This window comes from Netta rufina (genome assembly GCF_964035555.1).
Source record: "Netta rufina genome assembly, chromosome: 4".
Taxonomy (NCBI): domain Eukaryota; kingdom Metazoa; phylum Chordata; class Aves; order Anseriformes; family Anatidae; genus Netta; species Netta rufina.
Window position 1 is genome coordinate 12,547,587 of NC_140127.1, and position 26,203 is coordinate 12,573,789.

The 26,203-nt window shown below is 46.9% G+C and overlaps 3 protein-coding genes across 4 annotated transcripts; all 3 read right to left on the bottom strand.

Moving 5' to 3' along the window:
• Positions 1-1,321: 1,321 nt before the first annotated feature.
• ARL9 (ARF like GTPase 9) lies at positions 1,322-6,754 on the bottom strand. The gene is made up of 3 exons (XM_084286800.1): positions 6,410-6,754; positions 3,596-3,771; positions 1,322-2,523 (listed from the first exon to the last, which is right to left on the bottom strand). The coding sequence occupies exons 1-3, from the start codon at positions 6,747-6,749 to the stop codon at positions 2,344-2,346; spliced, it is 696 nt and encodes a 231-aa protein (XP_084142926.1). The 5' UTR covers positions 6,750-6,754; the 3' UTR covers positions 1,322-2,343.
• Positions 6,755-8,482: 1,728 nt separating this feature from the next.
• SRP72 (signal recognition particle 72) lies at positions 8,483-21,433 on the bottom strand. 2 transcript variants are annotated; one of them, XM_084286728.1, is made up of 19 exons: positions 21,298-21,433; positions 20,707-20,827; positions 18,754-18,877; positions 17,817-17,960; positions 17,129-17,240; positions 15,634-15,665; positions 14,921-15,045; positions 14,756-14,813; positions 14,431-14,562; positions 13,951-14,079; positions 13,378-13,450; positions 13,050-13,114; positions 12,530-12,625; positions 11,961-12,064; positions 11,306-11,383; positions 10,536-10,673; positions 10,244-10,281; positions 9,753-9,912; positions 8,483-8,733 (listed from the first exon to the last, which is right to left on the bottom strand). In XM_084286728.1, the coding sequence occupies exons 1-19, from the start codon at positions 21,419-21,421 to the stop codon at positions 8,559-8,561; spliced, it is 2,028 nt and encodes a 675-aa protein (XP_084142854.1). In that variant the 5' UTR covers positions 21,422-21,433; the 3' UTR covers positions 8,483-8,558. The 2 variants fall into 2 exon arrangements, with proteins under 2 accessions (XP_084142854.1, XP_084142855.1); XM_084286729.1 differs by having other exon boundaries at positions 11,961-12,060; positions 12,526-12,625.
• A 385-nt stretch (positions 21,434-21,818) lies between these two features.
• On the bottom strand, positions 21,819-26,155 carry LEPROTL1 (leptin receptor overlapping transcript like 1). The gene is made up of 4 exons (XM_084285867.1): positions 26,057-26,155; positions 25,797-25,872; positions 25,246-25,432; positions 21,819-24,181 (listed from the first exon to the last, which is right to left on the bottom strand). Exons 1-4 carry the CDS (start codon positions 26,124-26,126, stop codon positions 24,065-24,067), a joined length of 450 nt encoding a protein of 149 aa, XP_084141993.1. The 5' UTR covers positions 26,127-26,155; the 3' UTR covers positions 21,819-24,064.
• Between the last annotated feature and the right edge of the window lie 48 nt (positions 26,156-26,203).

Here is a 26,203-nt window from a genome sequence, read left to right on the forward strand (position 1 = left end):
TTTATGAACATTTATTCATCTGATACAACCAGTCCCTTACAATTTCAGTTCACAGCTTCTGTTTTGAAGGGGCAAGACAGTCAGACATTGTCCGTACTGAGGAGCAGTGGGAAAGACAAAACTAGGCATCCTTTTGTCTGTGTATTTATCCCAGCAGCATCCAATAGATTGACTTGCTGATCCAGCATAAATCCCCAGCTGAGCCTGGGGCATGGCTTGGGCACTAGGGATTAGGAAGCTAGGGCTGGGAGGGTTTCTTACCTGTCGTGTGAATGTGTAGACAAGTGGCAAGAGATTTTAAAGACAGGAAGTGAAATTTAAACCCTTGGTAACATCTTCAGCTCAGGCTGCCTGCTCTTCAGGGTGACATAACGACGAGGCAGCTGAGTTAGTGCATCTCCTCGGGATAACTCGGGCAGTTGTTTGTGTTGTTGACGGTATCCTTGGTACCTTCTCAGCGCAGTTGCATAGCAATGCGCTTGCACATGAAGCACTCTGCTCCTCTGCTAACTGCTCCTCACTGCAGGGCTCCAGCAGCTCTCGGCACCACAGGGCCGAGCCCTGCCAGCACCAGTTATCGCCCCCTTCAGCTGTAATTTCAAGGGGAAGTTATGAAAGCCTCGGGGGAGGCTCAGCGGCGATACTACACCGGGAAGTAAAACTAAACACAGAAGCACAACCCAAGCCGTCACATTTTAAGAGGGAGAACGGGAAAAAACAAAGATGTGGCAACGTGCAGAAAGTGTGAGGAAACCAAGGGAGACTACGGGCAGCCCCTAGCCCAGACTGCAGCAAGAGCCACGGGCGGCCCTGAGGAGCTGTGAGGCCCTTCCTGCCCCACCCCAAGGGCTGAGGGGATGGACATGGGGATGGCCACCGGCGGAGTGGCCTCTAAGGGAGGCAGATAGCTCATCCACACCCATCTGCCCGCCGAGCTGCCCTTCTTCTGGAGCCTGTGAGGGAGCCTCCACAGCCCCTCTGCCCGCAGCAGCCTTCCCTTCGCTCCTGTCTTGCCTCCACACCGCCGGGAGGCCTCGGAGGTGTGCGGCCATCTGCTTCATCGTGCTGCCGCGCTGCGGGGTCTTCAGCCCAGCTCTCGTTGGCTTCCCTCTGCCCCAAGCTCGGGGAAAATCCCGCTGCCTGCAGAAGCCTGAGCCCTGCTGGCAGGGGACTGTTTGCACAGAGACAGGCCAGCCGAGCACCCACCCCTTACAGAATTGCAAAAAGAACAATTTTAAAAGGTAGCTGTCCAAGAAAGGCCATGAAGGTCTGCTGTGTCGTTCCTTGTTGAAGCAAATGAAACCCAGACCAGTCGTTAAGAGTAAAATTTTCTGATTTATGCATCTGTTACAAAGGACAAAACTAGAAAAAACTTGTACAATACATTTGGTTATAAAACGTGTCTTTTGCAGTACTGCCTGGAACCTGAATCACTTGTTTGGAGTGTAATTACAAGGACACTGACACTGAGAAAGTAACGCTCCTTTCCAACTCATCTTCCTTATCTGCTGTGCTAACAGAAATCACTTCCCAAAAGTGATGGATTTTTCACCCATGACACTGCTTGCTCAAGCACAATCTGGACTAAACCAAAATAAGTCACTCAGACTGATGGATTCCCCCAACCTCTGATGCCAGCCTAACTTAAATGCTTTCAATCACTACCTTAAATTGCACTGTTTTGTGTTTTTTCTTTTCCCTGTAAGCAAAGAAAATTTTAATGTCTTATTGCTTTAATTTTCTTGTCTTTCTTATCCACTAAAGAAGCTGTAAACAAGCCCAATTTCCAGAAATTACCAATTTGTCACTCCCCTAAAAGGCAGCTCCTATAGAGCAAATACAGAAATTGTCACTGTCAAAAATGCAGTTCTGTCACAGGACTTTACATTTCTGGCACTCTCAAGAGGTGGTCTCATTTTTAACAGCACAACTCGACTAACAGAGCTCTGTAAAATCCATTACCTATGAAGTAAACACAATTCAATTTAAACCTGAGACTTCAGGCCAGGTTAAATTCACTGAATACAACTTTGGTTCATTAAAGCCGATGGTTAATTCCAACCTGGCAAGCGGCTGTCTCAGCCTAAGCTATACATACCCCTAACTCTGCTGTCTGAGAGTTTCACTTTCCCCTACAAATAGGCTACAAATACATTATTTTCCAAAGGTACTTTAAAAACACTATGAAATAGATTTTCTTACCAACTAGACATCATTTTCAGAGGAATTCCACACCCACAGGGAAAAGGTACTTCTACATTTCAGCTGCCACGCAGCAAACCGACCACGTACTAACACCTCATCTTCCACAGCTGCAAGAATTGTGCTGAAGGAAAAGAGCTGTCACTGCATTTCCAAAAACAGCTCTGCTATCAGCTCCTTGGCATCCTTCATGCTGGAGGAGATCTCTGAGCCATCCTCTGCCACGTGGGTACCGATCAAGAACATCTTCCTCTTGTCCCCGATATCAGACAGTGCCAGAGCATCGTGGATATCTGTGATGCAGTACGCACCTTCGAGGTCCTGACACACAAAACCAAAAACAAGCCTGTTAGTTGCAAGAGGCGGCGGCACCAGTCCTGCTCTGAGCCTTTCCTCAGGGAGGGGAAGGGTCTCAGAACATCTGGGGGCACTGCTCTTCTATGTACCCTTATGTGATCGTGTTCCCATGCCCTAAAATGCTTTGGAACCAAGATGTTTATCCTTAACCTGACTTCTTCCCGAAGAAATAAGGGTACAGCTCTGCTCCCAGTTATTTCAGTGTTTCCAATAATAATGTACAACTAGCTGTTCAAGCTAGAAAAAAAGTATTGCTGGTCCAAGACCCCAAGCACCCCACAGAGAGTTACAAGAACAGGGCAAATACACAACAGTCATTCCCTCGTTACCTTCCCAGCCCCCAACACTTCTGTCTCAGGGACCTAGAGAATCAGCAGTAGCATTTGTGTTTGATGAAGCCAAGACTTATGAGACTAATACAAAGGACTGCTAGCAACACATCTAAGTTAACAGATATTTGGGTGGTAACAATGTAGAACAAACCAAGCACATGGCTCCAAAAAAAAAATAATAATAATAAAAAATCTGCACTTAAAGACTTTCAGCTGTTCTGTCATCTACAACAGGTATCAGTCATTGAGACTTTCACAGAAATCAGAAGAAAACATCGCCTTGTGAAGAAAGCTCCTCTTCTCTTACACTTCAGCAAGCAACCACAGGAGCAACTAAACAGGCGATGTGAAAGCAAACAATTGTGCTTTGCTACGTGGGGGCTGCTAGGTAAAGAGGTATCCAGGGACAGCTATTCAGAACAGAAACCTAATTCCAGGTTCAACTGCGGTCTCCCTTGCTGCTCTCAAGCCTTGCAGCTCTGCAGCAGTTTGCACCATTATTTCCACCCACAACTTGTTTTGCACCATCTCTGAGTGCAGGACCTTCATCTTACAGGTCCAAAACTCAACACCAGATTAATTTCCTTTGCAGTCAGCTGGTGCCTCAGAAAACTCCCCAGCATGTGGCCTTCTTTGAAAAGCTTTATTGGCTGTTTTCAGAGCTGCTGCCAGCCCAAGCTCAAGTAAGGGCAGGGAACTCCTACCTGCTTGTGGGCCAGAACCACCACGGGCAGGGTGGAGTTGTTCTCGACCAGTTGATGAAGCAGCTGTTTCGCCACCGGCAGCCGAGCATGATCAGCTGAGTCCACGACATAGATCAGCAGCAGCACTTGGGGCAGGTACATCTTCCAGTATGAACGCAGAGATTCACTGCCCCCAACTGGAAGAGAACACAGCAACACAAGAATCACCAAATAATCCAAGCAGCACAGCTCCCAGAGGTCCAGACAGCAGGCTCTGGGTTGAAAACCCAAGGAATTTGGGTTACTGTACATGAGCACAGAAATAGCTTTATTTTCCCCAGTCAAGTCCTACTTGAGGCAGGCTTGAGTGTGCTCAGAAAGAAATAAAAACCTTTCTATTGCAAGCTCTTGAGTGTTTTGTTTTGTGTTTTTTTTTTTTTTTTTTTATGGTTGCTTTCTGCACCATGGGTCTTGTTCTCAAGCCAGAACGGACAGCGGAAAAAGGTTCAGTGTCCAGAAGGACAACGTGAGAATGTCCCCATTTCACAGGGATGCCCATCTCATTTTCAGACAAAGCAGGCCTACAGTTTCCTAGAGAGAAATTTAATTCTGGCATGGGGATGGCTCTCATCAGATTTGTATTACACTAGGGACTAAATCAAAAACTCCCACAGCTTTCGTATTGTCAAAGCACCAGAGGTGTTTAGGAAGAGATAAAAATCAAGTTCCAACAGACTCTTTGAGCTGTCCTTAGGTGATGGGATAAATCTTTGCACAGGGTACAATTCTACCCAGACTCTGTTGGCTGTGGAAGAAAGATATTCACCTTCAAAACCAGGGCTTATAACAGTTCTGTGGTGAAGCCACGTGCCTGAGATTGCTGTTTTCCATCTGAGAACACTGGTGGTGCTGAGTTTAAGAGAAGCAGGAATAGCTTACAGCATATTAAGCACTTCAGGGAGGCAACAGGATGAGAGGCAACAGGCACAAACTGAAGCATGGGAAATTCCATCTGAATGTGAGAGGGAACTTCTTTACGGTGAGGGTGACAGAGCACTGGGACAGGCTGCCGGGAGGTTGTGCAGTCTCCTTCTCTGGAGATATCCAAAACCCACCTGGATGCCATCCTGCACAATGTGCTCTAGGTGATCCAGCTTGGCAGGGGGTTGGACCAGGTGATCTCTAGAGGTCCCTTCCCACCAAAACCATTCTGTGATTCTGTATATTTTCAGCTCTCCAGGTCTATCACTTCTAGGCATTCAAGGGCAGGGAGGGGGCGTGTGCGTGAAGGTACTTTGCAGAACACCAGGCTCAAGAGACAGGGGTGACTTGACTCCAACTGCAGCAAGTTTCCAAAGCAATATATTTAGGTTTCCCTATAATAATTTCCTGTCTTATTTAGGAACTCTTTTCAAAACTGACTTGCTAGCTAGCCAGCCTATCAAATTTACTGCCCTTAGTAAATTTGTTGTTTCAGAGCAATTTTGCCTTAAGTCAAAATTATTTACCAGTTTCAAGAACACACAAAGTGAAGCAATGTTTCCCTGCTAGGGTGTTTGTGCCTCATCTTCAAGAGCCCCAGTGCAGCTCTGTCTGCAGATGCAAGTCCGCCACTGGGGGAAGGAGCCAACAGGCTGTAACTGACCTTACACTTGGGGCAGATAGCTCTGACTCTGTACTGGGATGTTCTCTATGCTCATTGCTAGTCTTTCTGTCCAGTGCATTCATACATAGCATAAACCAGGGGTCTGCAACCTCATAGTGAACATTTTTTCTTTCCCAAACCAGTAGCAGCAACTCAGCAGAAGCCAGGAGCTCCTTAAAGAGGCAAGATTCCACCTACTTATTTACATGATGGTACACAAAAAATGTTTTTTTCTATCTGTCCAGGCTGGCAAAATAAAACCCCTACTGTCTGAATCATTATGAGCTACATGTTCACAGTGCAGGCTGCTAACCTCTGGTCTAGACAATGGTACAGACTGGGTAAATAACAGATCAGAGTGCCATGCGCGGATTTACCTGGCTGAAATTGGCTTAAGACATTTCATCTCCCATGGGTCAAGATCGTAGCCAACACATCTCAGTCACTACCAGCCTGTACCAGAGAGGGAAGGCTGACTCAGAAACAAGCATCCTGCACTGCACTGGGCCCAAGCAACCTCCAGGCAGCAGCAGAAATCCTGTGGGTTTCTCTAGCTCGGAGACCACCTCACTCCCATCAAAGCCAGTGGGAAATACAAGTGTCTAATACCAACCAGGGGAGGGACACAGACTCTAAGCATCTCTGAAGAGGTGTTTTCCCTAGCATGGTGCAGAGACTTCCACGGTAGGACTGGGAACGATGCTCTGCCTTAAGAGGCTTCATCCTCACATCCTGAATACCGTCTGCCTGGTAACAGCACAGCTGCTTTGTGCTTGCTGACAAAGGCACTGAGGCGTTGCTGGGCTAGCCGCCAGCTCCAACAGGCAAGCCCTGGCACAGCACAGGAAGAACTAAATGGCAGCCTCTGTCCCTGCAGAAAGCTGGCACTGGCGAGGTTAGGGTGTCAGCCTCTCGATACCAGGCACTGACCCGACTCCAGGGTCCCTTAGATAGGTTTCTGAAGAAAAAGCAGGAAGAAAAGCTCTGTGTGTTCTCCTCTTTCACCTTATTCACCTCTTCTACGCTTGCCCTTGTCAGGCGTGAGCACCGAGCAGGGTGGGAAAGCAGGATCTCCATCGGGAAAACAACCACGGCTTTGTGTTAGCAGAGCAGGCACGGGGAGATACGAGGCTTTCAAACACAAGCACGCAGGACGGGAGCCCGTAGGCAGTAAAATAAACCCCACTCACTCTCCAGGAACTCCATCTGCGACTCCTCGGTGGCGATGCAGACGGCGTTGAAGCCCTCGGTGGGCGCCAGGCTGCGCTTCACCTGGTTAGTGGCCAGCGCCTGCAGCAGGCTGCTCTTCCCCGCGCCGTCCAGCCCCAGCACCAGGATCTGCCTGCCCTGCCGCTTCCCCTGCGGGGCGACACCGGTGGAAGGGAAGGGACAAAGCCTCGGTGCCGGGGGCTCCCCCCGCCCTGCTCCCCGGCCCCTCAGGCGGACCCACGCCCAGGCCGCCAGGGCCGCGCCGCCCGCCATGGCCAGGGCGGCCGCGCAGAGCGCCGCGGGCCGCAGGCGGCTGCCCATGGCCGGCCCGGCTGCGGCGGGGAGGCGGCTCCCCCTGCAGGCTCCCCCCTTTTCGGCTTCCCCTGCGCATGCTTCCACCCACAGGACGGGGTTTAAATCCCTTCAAGCACTGGGTTTCGCTGTCAGGGTCACCGCTGGCGGTGCCTACGCGTGGTGAAATGGCGTAGACTGCAGCACTTGCTTCTGGAGGTGGGTGAGGGTGCTGGGAGAGCTGCTCCTCACCCACAGCCTCCTTTCAAAATGGGCAATGCTTCTCCAGCACAACCATCACAAACACTTTGTTTTCACTATTTTTCACTGCGCCGTGCCCCCTACTAACACAGCAGAAAAGGGGACGCCAGGTCAGCTGCCACACACTTTGCAATCTTACGTCTTGCTCTCCCCCCTCAGCTTATCTTCTGTGTAATCCAGGCCGTCTGTTGTTTTTCAAGACCATCTGTGCCTGTGCTGTTCGGTGGTCAGTGACCAACTAGGACAAAACACCAAGGACAGTGCTTGCAGAGACACTGTCGGATAAACCTGCTAAATACTTTGACTGGCACATACACGAGTAGCATAAATGTAATGTTTAAACACGGTATTGGTTCTTCCACACCTCTGGAAGTTAAGCAACGTGGACAGATTTCTTTTTACAGGCTGCATTTGAGTTTTATGGTAACAGCCAGTTCCTTCCATACTTACTATCTGAGTCCAGAGATGCCACAGCCAGGCCAGAGTTTCCTTCCCCAGTTGACTGCTCTTTGCTTAGCTATTGATAAAAAATGATTGCTCTTAAACATTTAGTTCCTTCACGCAGAGTTGTCCAGGAGAACTACCTGGCATGCAAACAGCACGCAACCCAAAGCACAAAGTTAAATATTTTGAAAATCATTTTTTTCATCTTCTTATCCTAACAACTCCAGGAAAGTCTTTGCTGTAGGATGAAGCCCTGTCCCATGCCACCAGCACCATTTTACCTAGGCTGCAGGGCACTGTGGGGCAAGGAGGGCTGGGGAGGCGTGCAACAGCAGAGGAAGTTAGATTTGCAGTCTTGAAAGGGGAAACATGAAAATCAACCTGCAGAGAGGGCTGTTAGAGCTTGATAAAGAAAAGAGGACTTTCCTAACCCTCACTGGGGGATGCAGCTAAACATTAAGCTCAACAACCCAGCTTCTAACTTGCAGTTGGTGACAGTGGTGGAGAGAAGAGATGCAAGGCATCATTACTCCAACTTTCAAGGGAGCTTGCTACTCTCAAAAACAGGCCTTCACAAATCCAGTGTGCTGTCCCAGCAAGTAATTTCCGCTAACAACTAAAACAGGAGTTGGAGCAGGAGCTGGGAAGCATGCAGCTCCTGGGGCTGAACATATGGAACAGATCTCACTCCAGAAATAAGCTGCAAGCTCTGTGTGTATTTACAGTTAAGAATGCGGTTCCCCAGAGGCATAAGAGAGAACCAAATAAGGCCATGGTCCTTTTCACCCACCCTTTTCCCCACGTGACAGTACCACAGCTGCTCCCACATGTAGTACCCCAGGCCTCCTCCTGCTTGAACAGAAGGCATAGCAGCCCCCCAAACATACTCTGTGGGGCTCATTATTCTGATTTATGCTCCATAATAACACAGCTTTGAAGGAAGATGAGCCACAGTGAAAACTAATGTAAGGAAGACAACTCGGTGAGCAGACATTATCACGGTGTCCATACCAGCCCATCTCCTCCCAGAGCACAGAGAGATTTGGATGCCACGAGTCTTTCACCGCCACTGGCTTTTGACCTTTATTATGCAACCAGCATCACCTACTGAAGGAGGGAGGTTACACATCCTTTTTACCATCCGCTTTTACCCCCTTTCTTCTTCTTCTGCTGTTGTTTCTTCTTGGTGGCTGGGGCACCAGCAGGTTTTTGGTGCCTGGGAGGGATGACGTTACTCGCAGCTGATACAGCGGCAGCACTGCCGGGCCGAGGGGAGGTAGGTGGGCTGCTGGCAGTCCTGCTGGCATCCCTACAGAGAAAAATACACCACATGGGTTCACAAACACCTGCAAGGGGTGGCACTGTAGCAACAGCTGGGCAGGAAGCTGAGAGCAAAAGATAGAGTAGCTTAGCTGTCATATAAAATAGCATTACAACACTACCATGGATGCGAGAGCACTCAAGCAAGGAGATTCTGCTCATCTTAAATGAGCTTCAGTGTACACAGGAGGGTTGATGGATGATGGGAACTTGTCTCAAAGGACAGGCAATCACCTTCTAACTGATGCTCATCAGACAGCAGAAATCCCAACAACAAAAGCAAGGCTTTCAACTTCTGAATAGACAGTTGACACTCATGCAAATGCAAGAAAACCCTTTTAAGGCCCCCAGATACGCAGCTGCAGATCAACATCCTTTTTCTCCTTAATGACAAAGGCACCTTTGTGCCAGCTCTCTTTGCTCAGACACTGCTCAAGCTAACAGTACCACAAAAGGCTTTTCATGCTTCCATTTTGAGAGACAGCTGTATAAAGAAGAGCTGTATCATCCCCGACTAGCAGTTCCCTATGTCGCTATTATTTTAAATGTACTTCCTTCTCCCAGATGCTAGTAAGTCACCAGCTTGCTGTGAGGCCTCATACATAAAGGAAAACCCTGATTCCAGCTCAAATCAAGATCAAGTTAGAGGGATGTATGGTACTTTCCCAAATAATGGCTAGCAGTAACCAAAAGACAAAAGAAAATAGGTTGAGAGAGGGCATGCAAAATTCATCTAGTCCTCAAAGCTAAGAAAAGCGCATTAAAAGACTTCTGGGGTTTTATTTGCACCTTGGCACCTTAGAGCATGCCTATCGTATCATTTTGCTTCTCAGTTAATTATAGGGAACTTCTGGAAGGGCACCTGGTAGAAGGTTCAAGTGACAAAGTGCAGCTTCAGCTGTGCTACCCAGGGCTGGTGAGGTGACAGAGCCTCAGGAAAGCACAAAGCCACACTTCCGAGCCACCCAGGAGTCATTCCCCACACCAAACCCAGCAGTGGGTACTTACAGTTCAGAGGAACCAGCTGTGGTTGAACCCTGAGTTCCTTTGCCAACCTGATCCTTCTTCTTCCCCTTCTTCCGTCCGCGATAGTAGGAACGCTCTCGCATCGGAAGCCACCGCTCAGGGTCAGGAGTTACCTTGGGGTCGTAGTTCTTGGGCAGCTTTCCTGCAGAACAGCCAGTGCCAGAAAATGGGATGGGGGACAACACGTTAGAGAGGCATCAACAAGGGATACATGGGGGTTGTCAGCAGAGAGGAAGTACACAGACCCCAGCAACCCACAGCACACGACACTGTAAATGTCCTGTCAGGGAGCTGCTCTCCCTTCTGTGGAGAAACGCCCCACACGGGATGAGCAATCGGTCATGAACACCTCAGTTCATGAGTCCCAGCAAAGGGCTCCAGCTCCCAGGGAGCTGAAGGTTAGCTACCAGAAGAAACAATCTGGCCAGCTCCCTGCATCTGCGCCTTATCAACATCTAGGAAGTACAACTCACCTTTCTTCTTCTTCTTCTTTTTCTTCACCTCCCCTTGCCTGAAAAGCAAGCACGGAAACAGCCACTGTGACCCAGCTTTTCTGAGAAATCAACCAAAAGCTAGTTCTGGAAGAAGCTAAACCATTCCCATTTCTCTAACAACTTGGTCTGCTGCTATCTGAAGCTCCTTGCAGTTACACAACAGGCTCCCCTTCCACCAGCACGTCTGCTGCACCAATACCCCTACCACAGCAGGTGTGGCTCCTGCACCACCCCAAAAAGTGTCTGTGCCAGAGCCAAAGCAGCACGCTACCCTTGCTCTTTCTGCTGGTTGTCTCCAGTGAGTTTCCCAGCTTTCTTCCGAACGTAGGTCGCTCCATGGGAGTTCTCCAGGGCATCAACATCTACCTTCAGCGACATGGTGTCCGAGGAAGGCAAATGTTTGCTGAGACTGAAAAGGAGGAGTTCAGGGATGCAAACCAGGAAAGCTAACACGCAACTGGCAAACAGCAACCAAAGAAACACCCATCTTTATTCAGGTACCAAAATAAACCATCAGCTTGAACAAATTCAGCCTGATGGCAATACCAGGCAGACCTACAGGGCCAGCCCCAGCTCCCTGCCCAAGCTGGAGCGAGCTGCTTAATTGCCCTCTGCCTCATTTTTCCCTTCTTTGAGGTGGGGGACAGAAGCAGCAATTTACTCTGAATGCTGTTCTAGATGGCAAAAGCTGTATGGGAACCTGACGTTTTGGGTCAGGGAGAGTTTAGCCATATTCTGTTGGGCACAGTCCTGCGTTACTACCACAGGTCCAAGACTGCAGCAGAAAATATGGAGAAGCTCCTATTTTTATTCCTGATAGTCTTAAATTACCACATTTCATAGAGAAGGCCAAAGACAAAAGGGTCTTGGAATCTCACAGTAATCACACCAGTCAGAAAATAAAGCAGCTCCAGAAAACTTGGCCGGGATACCCAACTGGAGATGTTCCTTGCCTTTTTTCAGGTGAGAACGAGTCCAAAATCCCCACACAACTGAAATTCAAGGAAACAATGCCCAAATGCCTCAGCACCAAAAGGATACACTTTAGCTTTTTCAGGGTCCACCAGGGAGTAGGCAGAGATGAGCTGTGCCAGCGTGTGCACATCTTTTGGGTTTTGCCTTTGGAGAAGAAAAAACAGAAGGCTCAAGTCATACACTCATCCCAAAACCTGTTGCATGCTACCAGAGCATGGCTGCTATCTGTGGGGACAGGCTATGCCAGTCTGTGGTGTCCTACAGAGCACACCACCAAACATCACTGATGCAGAGAGAGGAACAGATATCACACTATCACAAAGCAGGCAATGAAAGACAAAACCCCCTGAAGTTCCAGTTGCAAAGGCAAATTAACAGAACTCTCTCATATCCCACCAAGTGGATAAAAAAAATGAAAACTTAAACATCCATGGTTTATGCAGCACTAGAAAAATGCACGTGTTCCATTCACCAAAGCAACCTGCAGTGCACATAGGAGTCTTCCAGGACAAGTCAGGCAGGTTTTCAGGTGAATGTCAGCCACAGACCAAATGAGTGCTCCCCTACCTTCACAAACATGGCTTTGTATTGGAACCTCTGCACAAAAGAAACTCTGTAAGTGGGCTGCTAGTGAACCAATATTGTCAAAAACGACCTGGCACCAGGCAGCTTGCAGAGGTCTGTGGGCAGAGACTCCCTGTTTAGCAGCCACACAACTCACTTCCAGAGCTCCTCCAAGTCGCTGATTGCTTCTTTCTTCCTGCCATGCTTTAATTTGAAGTTAGCAGCTTCCCTTATCAGTGACAAATGAACAGGAGACTCTGGCTGAAAGACAAAGCAGCTGTAATTAGGTCTTTAATTTCACAGCACGGAGCCCAGCTCTAGCTGGCTTTAATGCCCCAGAGACCTGGCCAGGGAGAACTGCGTTAGCACCCTGTCATACAGAATTAGACCATCTTTGCACTCTAGGATGTGAGGTAAGACTGTATGGGACGAGGCAGCTTGCTCATTGATCCACAGTGCTTTCTAATCAGAGAGGAGGCCTGACTGCTACATTTGGGCACGCGTAGCTCCCACTCTCCTAATCTGACAGGAAAGTAAGGATCTGCTCCTCCTTCTTTGCAACACATCTAAAATAATGCAGCTGTGATAAAACAAATGTTTGCAAAACAGGAGCTCGTAGCTCTCCAAAATCCCAGCTGGATGAACTGCTGAGGCTGTGCATCAGTGGGAAAAGCTGAGCTTGGGCTACCCAGAAAAGACTGCGTTACCTCCTCGGGACTGACTTGCCTGGAATTGCTGATACCACTGGATAGCCTGCGTGAAGACCTCGATGGCACTGTCAATGTCTTCTTCGTGGCTATACATTGTCACCAACGCAGACACCTGCAAACGTTCAAGAGCAGCTTATAACAGATCCTCACACAAGCTGTCTGTAGACAGAGAGACAGCATTTAATTCACAAGATTTCCTCAAGACAGAGGCAATGCGAGCTTTTTGCTCTGTCCCTAGAAAGCAGCTATGGTGACAGGCAGGATACCCAGGCAAGACCTTCCTACCCGAGTCCTTCCCAAAGAAATGTCACCAACAATCCTTCTCTTACAGTACAAGCTTAGGACTGCATTCACAGAAAGAGATTTCTTGTCTTGGCACTTCCTTTGCTTGCCACTGGACACAGTTGCACTAGAAACTTTTTTCTCCCCCCATCTCTACCTCAACAGCCACGAAAAAAAAAATCAGTACTGAAGAAATGAGGTACAGACACCCTAAACACAACTAGAGGTGACCCAGGGCAAGCAGTTTTACTTACCATACCAGGCTTGTGCTGCAGTTCCTCTATGCTCCTCAGAATCATACAGGCTTTGGTGACACTGCCTGTAAGAAAGGGAACAACATGCCCTTAGTGCCATGCTGACACTTCGTCCTGCCTGGTGGACAGGGGACTGTGAACTTCCACTAGTTCCTGCTGAAGGTAAAAAATTGGGACAAAACAGTCCTCTTCTTAAAACTATCTCCCTTATTTCCAGGAATGAAGGGCACACCTCCACACAGGGGACCCCCTAAAGCCCATTTCCCCCCCAAGCCTTAAACCATTCTTACATGCTGACAGTTTCCCAAGAAGGGAAGGCACTGGATACCTTGAGCAATTTTTAGCTGGGCCATCGTCAGTTTGATCTCAGCTGCGTTGGCAGGGTGCTGCTCTGCAAAGTCCTGGGAATCAGAGGATAGAACAACTCAACGTGTGCACGGGCACCAGGCTGCTGCTCTGCTGACCTGGACCTCACGCTCAGTCACAGGAAGCTGGCAAGAGCCAAGGAAAGCTTTCCAGTACATGCAGGCTTCAGCATGCAGCAGACGAGGACCCGGAACTGTGCCAGTGGCCCAGTGTCCTCTCAGGTTTCAATCCCAGGCCACTCAGTCCTTCCAAAAGGAGGCTGTGGTAAACTGCTTGTGAGTAGAGCCACAGAGCCCACTGCTTATCCTAGAAGACATTTTCTACAAACACCTGAGGTGCAAGGGAACTATCCCATTTAGATCAGCATGGCTCATTTGGGTGTAAATGCTTTCCAGAAATGTTAAACTAAGCCAAAATAAGCACAGCCAGATATTCCTGGATATTTAAGCGAAACAAAACAAAGGGTAAAAGCACGAAGAACACACAGAACAAGTTTAAAGGGAGCGAGACCAAAGGAGTACTTCTCTCAATCTACCTGCAGAAGCCCTATGGCCTTTGCGTGCTGCTTCTCACGACACAGCTGGGCAGCCTGGATGAGCACAGGGAGCAGATGCTCAGGGCTCTGTGACTGCAGGCTTGCTGACAGCTTGCGGCACTGATCCGCCTGAGGAGGGGGAAGAGAATAGTTTGCTCAGCCTCTGCAAGCACCTAATTTAGAGCTAACCTGCCAGTTATATCTTAGATCAGCTCCTAGCAATGGCTTCCCTGAAACGGGTACAGGGAGCCAAGAATAAAACCTCTCAGTAGCAGTTCAGATGCATCTAAGAACCCCACAAACCCATTCCATCTCATCCTAAACATCTTCACTTCTATTTTTTAGGGATTTTTCCCCACACCTATGTGCCTAAGCCAGGTGGTTGTATCTTCTACTGGCTGCACATCCATTTTTGCCTAGTCAGACTCCTGTGGAGGGTGCTAAGTCTGTAGCCAACTACTTCAGATCAGTTTCTCCTACCTGGTTAGTGTACATTGCCAGCAAAGCTTTGTTGAATTCAATCGCCTGGAGCTGCTTCTTGGAGAGTTTATGCTCAACACCTTCCGCATTGGTCAGCTTGACCTTTTTCTTTGAGTCAAAAACGTTTTGGTCCTGGGGAAAAAAAAAATAAATCACACAACATGATTTCAATATATTCCTTCAACAAGAGAAGTTCTCTGGGTCTGTGATTTAACTACTGTTTAGGAAAAAGTCTTCCCTGACTATCCGCCTCTCGTCACAGAAACAGACAACTTGAGTAGCCACCAGGAAGGGCCACACTGAAAGGTGCAAGGTCATTCTGTACCTTGTTAATTGTGATGATGTTATTTGCAATGACAGCAAGCAGTCCTACATCTGTTGGCCTGCAGATAAATTAAAAAAAAAAAAAAAAAGGAGAAAACACACCGTTATTGAACAGTGGTCTCCCTACAGATGGAAGAATGAATGGCAGTTTTAGAAAAGCTCCTACTTCAACTTGATTATTTGATTGTAGAGCTGTAGGGCATCCTCTGTACGACCCTGCAGTTGCATGATATACGCCATCTGACCATGAATAATGGCCAGTTCAGCCTCGGTGTCCTCCTCAGTCGCGTCCTGAAGGAAAATCAAGGGGGAAAAAAAGCTGCCACCTGGTCTCTTTCCCTTGTTTCAGCATTCTGCAGGCAAATGTTTATGAGCTGTCTTGAGCAGCGTTAGCAACAAAGAACCCCAGCCACTACATGTGAAGCCACAGCACAAATACAAGTTAAACCTGGGTTAAACCAAAAGAAAGCCCCACCTGCTACTGTAAGTCTGAATTTACCCCTCTACTTGAACCAACCAGTGATTACAAGTCACCTAAGCCTCCCATCACCCAGTCAGCGTGTTCATAGCATGGATGGGTCACGGGGAGGTTCCAGACAAGCTGTAACCATCCTGCCTGGACCAGCACGTGCAACCAGCGGAGCAGCAATTGTGGTGTTACACTTCTGCAACAACCATGATTGCTGCTCCAGCCTCACCAGCTGGTACCAGCAGCAGTGGCACATCTCACTGGGTAATACCACGTTAGCAGCTTTAGGCTGTTATCTGGCTATTTTATTTATTTTATTTTATTTTATTTTATTTTTAACATTTTATGACCACACCCTCGTTCATGCTGGTGCAAAGCAAACACTTTCCAGAACAACATCAGCAACTTACAGTGTCTTCTGAGAGCGACTGGCGGCACAGCTCTAGAAGCAAAAACAAATGGAAGAACAGAATTTAGAAGGCTTAGGGGGGGAAAAAACAGCCTAGAAGCATGTGGGAGCATGTATTGTTTTCATGTATCCCTTGCAGATACTGATTGTGAAACTTCTGCATCACTACAAGAGCTTTCAGTACAATTATCAGTCACTTCTTAACTTTCCCATGTATCTCACCAAAACATAGAATAGAATATAATAGAATAGAATAGCTTGGCTTGGAAGGGACCTTAAAGGCTACCCAGCTCCAACCACCCTCCCTGCCATGGGCAGGGATGCCACCCATTATATCACGTTGCCCAAGGCCTCGTCCAGCTTGGCCTTGAACACCTCCAGGGATGGGGCATCCACAGCCTCTCTGAGCAACCTGTTCCAGTGCCTCACCACCATCTGAGTGAAGAATTTCCTCCAAAAATCTAATCTAAATATCCCCTCTTCTAAGTACTGAGAAGCTGCAATGAGGTCTCCTTGGAGTCTTCTCTCTTTCAGGCTGAACAGCCCCAGCTCTCTCAGCTTTTCTTCATAGTAGAGATGCTCCAGCCCTCCTCTGGACATTCTCTAACAGCCCCACATCCTTCTTGTGCTGGGGGCTCCAGACCTGGACACAGCACTCAACATGGGGCCTCAGAAGGGCAGAGCAGAGGGGGACAATCGCCTCCCTCCACCTGCTACCCACCCCTCTGGTGATGCAGCCCAGGACGCAGTTGGCCTTCTGGGTTGCAAGCATGCACGGATACTAAAGATACTAAACAGCCACTGGTTCCAGTGCAGACCCCTGAGGGACACCACTTGTCACCAGCCTCCACCTGGACAAGAGCCGCTGACCACCACTCTCTGGGTGAACCCTTCAAGCCAGTTCCTTATCCACTGAAAGGTCCAACCTTCAAACCAAAACCTTCAAACCTTTCTAAAGGACTATTGTTAACAGCACACACAGATTCACTAACCCCCAAATTTACACGTGCTCATCACAACAGGAAGGGGAGCTGCTATTCTATCATCAAAATCAGGGTAGAACTGACATTTATGTATAAAAGCAAACAGATTGTAAAGACACTAGTAATTTTTTCATATATATATGCATGCAAACATGCATACAGGCTAATAAAACCAGGAGTTAGAATAGATTAGACATCTTCAAGAAGAGATCACATTCATGTGTGCTTCCCACTTCAAAAAAAAAATGCTCAAAGGGATTCCACCCCAATCAGGGGGCTGGAAAAGAGCCAGGAGATGCTACATGCAGTGTGTCTGTGGAAAAGAGCTGCAGAGGAACACTTCTACAAAAACACTACTTCTGCCCAGAACCATCTGGACACCTACAGAAAATTCTGCTCTTGGTCAGTTTTTAAATTTGCAGTCCAAACCTCTTTCTCTGTTTAAGTGTGTGTCCAGAGAGCACGTAACTGCTCCTGTCACACGCAGCTTCTCACACCTCACCGTGATTTTACCTTCTGCTTTCCGTAGTTTCTTCATTGCTTCGTTCAGCTTTCCTTGCCCGATCAACGCGCATGCGCTGTTATAACACAGCTCGTAAGTGGTTTCTCGAAGGCCCAAATCCTCCTAGCACGAAAAACAAACATAGCACAGCAGAAACAGTAACTATCTGTACAGATTCGACAGGCTACAGACACAAGCTATAGTTTTCACATACATTCCTTGCAAAATAGATTTTCTACAGAAAGCTCTAGAGGCCATTTTCAAAGGGCCATTTTCAACTGGCAAATTTTAAGTCATGGTGCAAACTACCTTCCTTCCTACTGCACAATGAAGTCAGACACAATCAGCGAGGAAGCAACTCCAGCCTGAACCTGGGGACTGCTTACACTGTTGGAAGAGGATGAGTAAGAACCACTACCCTAGAGAACTAGGGCAAGGATCCACAGCACTGAACGGAAAACTGAGCGTGCCATGCACATCTCCAGAGCAAAGGCTTCTGAGAAACTAGAACATCTTTATCTGCACTACTCATTAACAAAAAAATTCCCCATCACAACAAGGTGGTCTAGGTCATTAGAAGTCATTAAGAGACAGAAGTCATTACGAGACAGAAATGCATTTCCATCCTTTAGAGCCCTAAGACTCCGGATCCTTTACTCCTTGGCTGCCACTCTAACACCCAGACAAGCACACACTTACTGGCATCACTCTCTCCCACGTGCTTTGTGCTGCCACAACAGCCGAGAGGTTGGTTTTTCTCTCTTCCTCGTATTCATCCTGGGAGTTGCGTATGAGATCCCGGTATGCAACCAGACAGTCATCGTAGCGCTCCAACTTGTACAGCTGAAAACAGGAGGGGGTGAGCCTTCAGAACAGCATTTCCCTGCCTACACCAATAACTGCAGCCTCCTTTCTCCCTCCTCATGGATCAGCAGAAGCACAGCATCGTATATTTTAGGCTGAGCATTACTAACATTTGCGTCTACCTGTATGGGCAAATTCTATCTGCTAGGACTCAAGCAATAAGAGCAGACATGCATAAAGGCTGCAGAGCTGTAACTCCTACAGGAGCTTCTTTAGAAGCAGCATTTTATAAGCTTTTCTTCTCAGACAGTCTTTTTCCAGATTAATTAATCTCTCTACGAGAAAAGTTAAATAAACAGCCTTTCACGAAACTGAGAGAAAACATCCAAAAACTGTCTTCACAAAACTGTCCTGATCAACCTGTGAGAAACAGCTCTTCTGCTTCACCTCTAACGCCTGAGACATCAGGTCCCACAAACCATTCCTGGACAGGTATCTGATGGCAAAGATCAAAAGGGCTTAACCACAAAAAAAAAAAATTGATCAGTCAACCTCCACCCTTCATCCCCTCAGCTTCTAAAACTGTATCAGGCCAGACCCAGGAAGGGAGAGGGAGTCACAAACGTAGTGCTTTCGCTCAGTGGCAGTCAGAAAATTAGTCTGTCTTCTACAGACAACTGAGGCTTTGCACAAACTGGAGCAGCTGGAAACTGTACCCCTCCATACCTTTAAGACAGAGAAGATAATTCTGTCCCCATAGTCGCCCCACATTAGAGTAGAGAGCCAAGGCATCCATACGGAACTGCCACCAGGAAGAAAAGCTTGTAATTACCACTTGTCCATAGAGCTCCTTCAGCTTGTCTGTCTGCTGACTGGCACTCTGAATGGTCTTGAGAGCACTTTCGATACGATTCAACCTGTATTCACAGTAGGCCTTCTCGAAGGCAATAACATCACTGCAATGACAAGACAAAGGCTGATAGCAGACACGGGAGTCTTCATTCAACAGCATTCACCCGCCTGAACACACCTGCAGCCCTAATTGGGCACAGACTACTATGTTCCAAATAGCCAAGCACCAGAGGTGAGCACATTATCCCAGATTACTGAATAATTCATCTGTCAAGTGCTGTAAACATCTTTAACCTACTTTATATCAACCAGAGAAGAAATACCAAGACTTCATCTTCAAGATGAACCTTCTTCTTTTTCTTTCTGGTGTCTCCAGAAACATCATTTCAAATCAGCTGTTTACACAGCCAGTAATTCCCCAGACCTCCTACTGGTAATATGAATCAAGTTTAAAGGCAAAACAACAGCAAGCTTCATTATGCGACTCCTTCCCTAACAGAAGGCATATCCCTACAGCAGAAGATCATCACTGCAAACTGTCAACGACACATAATCAACTCCCACAGAGAGAGAAAGGGAGCGGTATAAAGCACAGCTCCTCCTAGCTGTTAGATTTTAAGCTAACAGTAACCTATTTTGAAATATCAGCACAGTACAATTGCAGCAAAAGTGTTTGCTGATGTCAGCATAAAATTGGCTTCAAAGCCAAGCTCACACCAGCAGGAAAACATTATCAAGCCTTGAGTGCTCTGCTCCAGCTATCCCCGAGCTACCACTTAAGCCAGAAGAAAATTAATCAGCAATTCCCTCAGTTCATCACTAGTGCCACAAATGCAGCGACAGACGCTTGTGACCAGCCATTTCTCTCCCTATTTAAAATTATCTCAGACCAGCTAAGTACTAGGGAAGTTTTTTAAAAAAAAAAAAAAACAAATGGCATTAAGAATTAAAACAAATGAGTGGGACAATGAGTGAAAAAACAAGTGAAGGACAAGACAACTTCAGGACAGGACAAGAACCTCCACCTTCCCTACTATGCAGGGCAGAGGGACACAGCACTGCCAAGCTAAAGAGAAAACTTGAAGCCAGTTACATTTAGAGAAATTTCTCCTGTCTCCATCACATACTAAAAAACAAGCTAAAAACTTAAATTAAACCCCTTTCATCCCAGGAAAGAAGGAGTTTGTGAATATGGTAATAGTATTTGTTATCTTATATAAACATGGAAAAGTTTCATGGCTCTGATACTGAAAGGCACTTCTCTGGGAAGTTCCTTAACAAGAATAGCATCTGAAATACAAAAATGCTGCTGTCAGGCAGTTCATGGGAGCAATTTTTATCTTAGTCACTGCACTAAGAGCATCTTTATTAGGAAAAGAATTAAATCTACTTAGTAACTTAAACGGGAATACAGAAGTTTGACTTGTTCTAAGACACAAGTTGTCTTCAAGATCCCAATTTTTGACAACACGCACAAAGCATTTGCACCACCTCAAAAGCTGGATACTATCAGGCTGGCAAAGAAAAGGACCCTGCAGAGCAGTATGATGAGAAAGCCATGCAGAGCTAACAGCTTGCTCCCACTGGCAAGGGCTTCTCCTGCCTCTCTTTGCTCCCATGAAATACGTCTTCTTCCCTTGTCCCAGCAATGGAGCTCACCCATGTCAACAAGGAAAATTTGCCTCTTTTCTAGTGTTCAGTTACCTCCATGACCAATCTCTCCAACAGAAAAGCAAGCCATCAGACTGTCTCAAACTGATCAAGACCATCTCTCACACCCACAGGAAACCAGTGTCTCACTGAGACCCCCAATTCCAATGGCTCTGAGCACCTCCTGCTCTTGCTTTTGCTGTCGATCAGTGCTTCCAGCTGCAGCAGCTTCTCGGGGACTTAAAGTTTCACATTTTGTAGGCTACAGCAAGACACAACTCACCTGGACAATATTTTACTGTGGGTGTTGATTACGCTGAGGGCTTCCTTGAAACTCCCATTATGGATTAGACACACCACTTTACAATGAAGCGCGGTCACGTCGTCTTTGCTAACCTGCAGTACTGGAAAATAAAAGAGTTTAAACATGACAATCTCACTCGTTATCAGACATGTTAGTGCTTTATGAGAGATGTACAGTGTTAAATTTTGGAAAAAAAAACTTTAAAGAAAACAGTCACGTTGTTTTAAAAGGGTACTGGCATGGCTTGCCTTGGTTCAGACCACGCAAGAAGCCTGCTGATGTGGAAGAATCTGGTACAAACATTGAATTTACTGGAAATGACTGCTCTGCTAACACACCTGGAGCGAGGCTGCGTGCACCTGAGCAAACCTTTCGCTGGCACCTCACCCCCAGGCAGAAAACACGGAGCCAAAACCTGCCTCAGCACCACACAGAGCACGGGCAGGGAGAGAAGCACTTCTAGACAAGCACACGTCTTACACGCTAACACTTCCTGCCAGAAAAAAATAAATAAATAAAAAGAATTACGATGATTTCATGACTCGACCCCGAATCCCCGGCGGCACTCACTCTTGTTCACGGACTTGAGGGCGCGGGCGAAGTCGCCGTTCTGCCCGCAGCGGTTCACCTCGCTCCACAGCGCTGCCGCCGCCGCGCCGCCCGCCCCGGCCCCGGCCCCGGCCGCCGCCGCCATCTTGCGAGCGGGAGCCCTCGGAAGAGGAAGGGCCCCGCGGCCGCCCTGCCACGTCCCGGGGGCGGCCCCGCCGCGCTCCGCCCCGCAGCCGGGGGAGGCCGGTCCCGGTCCCCTTCCTCCGTTTCCCCCCTTTGCTGACGGCTGTCAGGGGCTCTAGGTTTCACGCAGAATGTGTTTGAAGAAAAATATACGCAAATATCAGCCCCCCCTCGGTGTAAACGCCACACAGACCCTTAAAAACGGTGTTGGCCGTGATCTGAGGTGAACGAAGCTCACACCACTTGAACAACCTTATGATATCCCTCCCAGCAGTAACAGCAATCGTACCAAATAAACAGAGTAATGCTTTAACCAAAGTACTCTTTTATTGTTTCTGATTAAACGTACAGAGCCGGGATTGCTGTTTAAAATGTTTATTGTTCAAAATTCTCTGCTATAGGACGGCGATGTTGCCTCAGTGCCTGTTAACACGGAAAGTTCATACCTCCCAAGTGTCTAGCTCAAACCGGAGCCAGGCTGCAGTGCTTGGTGTGCCAGGAAAAGAACATAACACTGTAATGCAATTAACATACAAAACGCTTAGCCGACGCATACACGCACAACTCAGTGTCCTGGTGTTTCGGAGAAGCATCAAATTGAGAAGTAGGCTAGCAGCAAAGCGGTTGGGGAGCAAGGGATGGGAACCAACTACCACAGTTCGAACCGGAAAAAAAAAAAAAAAAAAAAGCTGGTAACAGATTCAGATTTGTACAAGTCTTCATTGTTCTTCCTTCACAAGGGCAACGACTGCTGATATAACTATTGGTTTAGCAAATCTTCCAAAGAATCCATCATTTTGGGGCTAGGGGTACAGACATCTTGTTGAAAACCATCATGAAACGAGCAGCTCTACAGCTGTTAGGCATCTTTGAATGATCACAAACAGTCTGGTGAAGCACTTACTTAGGACTGAAATGCTACCTGCTGGCTTCTGCGCTATGGTCTTGGCAACCATCTGTTTCTCTACCAGTGCGGACAACATTGAGTTCTTATTTTACGCACAGGAGGACATTAATGAAGCAGCACTTGTAGGTAACCACACCCCGACTGCCCCCACCTGCTGGTTTAAGTTCCATGAGCACATCACATAAGTAGCTATTATTACTGTCTGACTTCAAACATTCAAGCTTTGTATTTCACTTACATCTGTGCACAAGCATTACCGCTAAGGCCTGATATTCTGTGCCTTTTCATACCGCTCCACTGTCCAGTAAGATCTTAGCGATCACCACCTTTTAATTATGCACAGTACATTTCCCAGACTTTTAAAGAGATGAATAAAAATGTAGTTTAGAGGTTTATCACTGTATGTGGTACAGCCAAGCCTGCTTAACTGGCCCTCATCAGCTATCTCACAATGGAATGTCTAACGACAGATTTCTTTAAATGAAAAATACAGACAATTGAGAGGTATGCAGAAATGACTGAAATATTTGAAGCTACATGTGTAAACTTACAGCACACAAGTCTACAGTTACAGACAAAACATCAAATCTTATTAACCCATAGTGCATAAGAACTTAAAAACAGTCAGTGAAATCAGTTCAGCCAGTGACTTCCAAAAAAGTCATGGCTCAACTGCATTGTGCAAAGGAAAAAAAAGGGTGGAGGGAATCATTCTTAGGCGAGTTTAACATAGTTTTAATCTACATTTGAAAAGCTTTATTCTATTTATGTATAAAATAAATTAAAAAGGGGAATGAGGAAAAAGCTTCGTACATGCTTCAAATTAATTCAGACCAGTAGTTCCATGAGTGAACATTTTACCCTCTTTGTGGTAAAAAGTTGACATAAAAGCTCAAAACCATACAATACTTATAAATACAGTTCAAAAAAAAAAAGATTTTAAAAATGGAATTTAAACATCGTTTTCCCCTTCCCCTATAACGCAATTTGGTTTTGTATGTCATAGCATCAACACATTTACAGATGATTTGAATGTCACATCCACACAAAAATTGATAAGGAAGCAGGTAAAAGTGCTAACAGTGCTTGAATTCAGGATTTTTCCCAAATAACTCTACCTGCTTCTCAGCCTTTTCCTTAACTGAAGGCTATCAACATTCATCACCCAGTTTTACGTATGGGCAGAAGAAAAATCTGCTACTGGTACTCCTCCAGCTTGCCCCTGGTAAAATATAACTACAATCTTTATATCTGGTAATTGACAACGGTGGTGTACAACTGCTTATATCAGCTCAGCTTGTATATAATCACCATTTTAGAAAAGTTATTTTGAAGCACTGTATTAATGCCAAACAACAAAAAGACTTGAACTTTTCTTTGAAACCTTGTTTTTAACATTCTTGTTCCAGCTTTAAAGCTTTACATACACATTGAGCAGAACAAGAATGAAAATTTTAAACAAACAGAGCACCTAAAAATATACCAAAGGTAAAAATGAAATCAACCATCTCTTCACTTCATAAAAACCTAGAAACCTATCAGGAAAACAGTAGTACACTCAGAATGAACAAGGAGAAAGAAAGGAGTATCTAGAATACTCGAGAGGCTTGCTACACTACTTCTCTTATTGCCCATTCTCTCATTTGTATGCATGGCCACTGAACGACAAGATGTCTGTGATAGTTCTTTATCTTCCTTTCACCACTGCTGCCAGCTGAAGTCGTCATTGCTGCCAAAGACCAAGAAAAATCCTAGGATCGTAGCAAAGATGACTGTATTCCCCGTAAGAACAAGTGCACACGCGCCCCAGTAAATCTGCGAACAAGGGGAATTTAGTTAGATGCATCCTGAACTGAACAAGACAAAAAGTAATCTCTCCATGTCATGTTACAAAGTTCAGCAACAGATACACGATAAAAGAAGACAGTATCTTGTTATTTGTTATGCCAGGAAGGCTGGTTAGGCTTACCCAAAAAGGCTTTGCCTAATAGTAGTCAGCCAAGCAGTACTGAAGTTTTCCTAGTCCCGTTCTAAGTGCTGGCTAGCAGGCAAGGATGTTTTACTTAACATCCAGCAACAGTGCAGTAAGGCTAGGCAACAGCATCAAACATACGTGCAGTCCAGCTATACTTGCCGACCACAGGAATTTTTAAACAGAGAGCCAAGGATGGAGGCCTTTAAAATGTCAGCAGATAACCAAGTTACAACAACAAAAAACAGAGGTGAATGTTTTCCAAGGAGTCTAAGTGCTTAGTCAAAGGCTGTGAGGCATTCAAACTGACCATCTCAAATGTTCTTGCCTAAAGAGATGTTATGAAAGTACATTCATTTCTTTTTTTTTGATTTGGGATTCTCTGAAATTGAAACTCACGCAAACAAGGTCATCTTTTACAGGATGGTAGTGGGAAGTCATACACCAGGAAGGATATAATGATAACTCAGAAGATTTAAAAAAAAAACAAGATCACATGTCCTTCACAGCGAGTGCAAAAATTCACTGTTTATTCCTACTTCTTTATCCCAACTATCCTACAAATTGCCTTCAAGATATGCTGTAAACTTGTACATTTGATTACTTGCCTGTTAAGTTTTCGTGCCATATTCTACCTCATTTTTTCCAGATCACACATAGGAACATAGGATGTTTGGGTTTATGCCATGAATATGTAAAGCAATTGGCAAACATGACTTTTTGCCATGCTTCCATTGTTTGGTTGTTTGTTTGTTTTTCCCTGAAAGAATTCCTGTTCTGCTTCCACTGCAAGCATTTTAAGTATGCATTCATAAAAGTCACTCAGTGCACGAGAGCTCTACCTTCAGTTTAAACAGCATCAAGTTTTCCAGCAAAGAGTATTTTCAGAGACTGAAACAGTACTAACCAGTTCTGCTCTGGCAAACACTATAGGTAGCCCAAACGCTGAGACAACAATGCCTGTCGTAAGAAATATGGCCAGCTCCTTGCAGGCATTACTTGTAGCATCTGTGTCATCTACTAATCTTCTTGCTATGCAGTACGGTATAGGAGAAAGGATGTAGAAAAACAGAACAAACAGGGGCCAGTACTGGCTGAAAAAGAAAGGAGAAGAGAAGTTAATTGACTTCCAGCTCTTCATGATAATCAATGTAAGGAATTTTCTGCATACAATATGTATATTTGGAAAAGATGAGGCAAAAGCTCAGGCAAAGGGAACCCTTTACTTTGGAACAAGATGACAGGAACCCAACACCCCATGGCTGTGAACTGCTTCAGCAGAGACCTGTTTAAGGGGGTGTTTGCAAAGCAAGGCTTGGCTAAGCAAGCCCAAACCCATCAGAAGATGATTTTAACCCTCAGCTTTAACCTGTCAGCCATCTGGAGGCTGACGCTGCCCAGATCCCCCACACACACCCCCCCCCCCACCCCCCCGGGTCTAAGCCGCGGCTACGTTACTTGTACTGGGGCAGGGCGCATCCCAGCATCAGGAACATCAGTCCGACCGCTCCGCCGAAGGACAGGCTGATCAGCGCTGCGAACACAGACCCCGAGCACGTCAACGGCCGGACGCCGGGCACCCAGCCCCCTCCGTTAAGCCCCCAACGGCCACAACCGCCCCCCAACCGCCTCAGGAGCCCCCCCCCGCCTCAGGGTTCCCGCGCTGCGGTTGCCATGGCAACGACCCCCCCGCTCTCCCCCCCCCCCCCCCCCCGCACCTTTGATGCCGGCCATGGCCCCGCGCAGCGCCCGAGCCCCAGCGGCCGCTTCCGGGCAGGCAGCGCGCATGCGCAGAGCGCGCCTCCCTCCCGCCCCTATCCCGGAAGTGAAGGCGCCGCGCGTTGCTAAGGGCGGGGCGCGTGCTC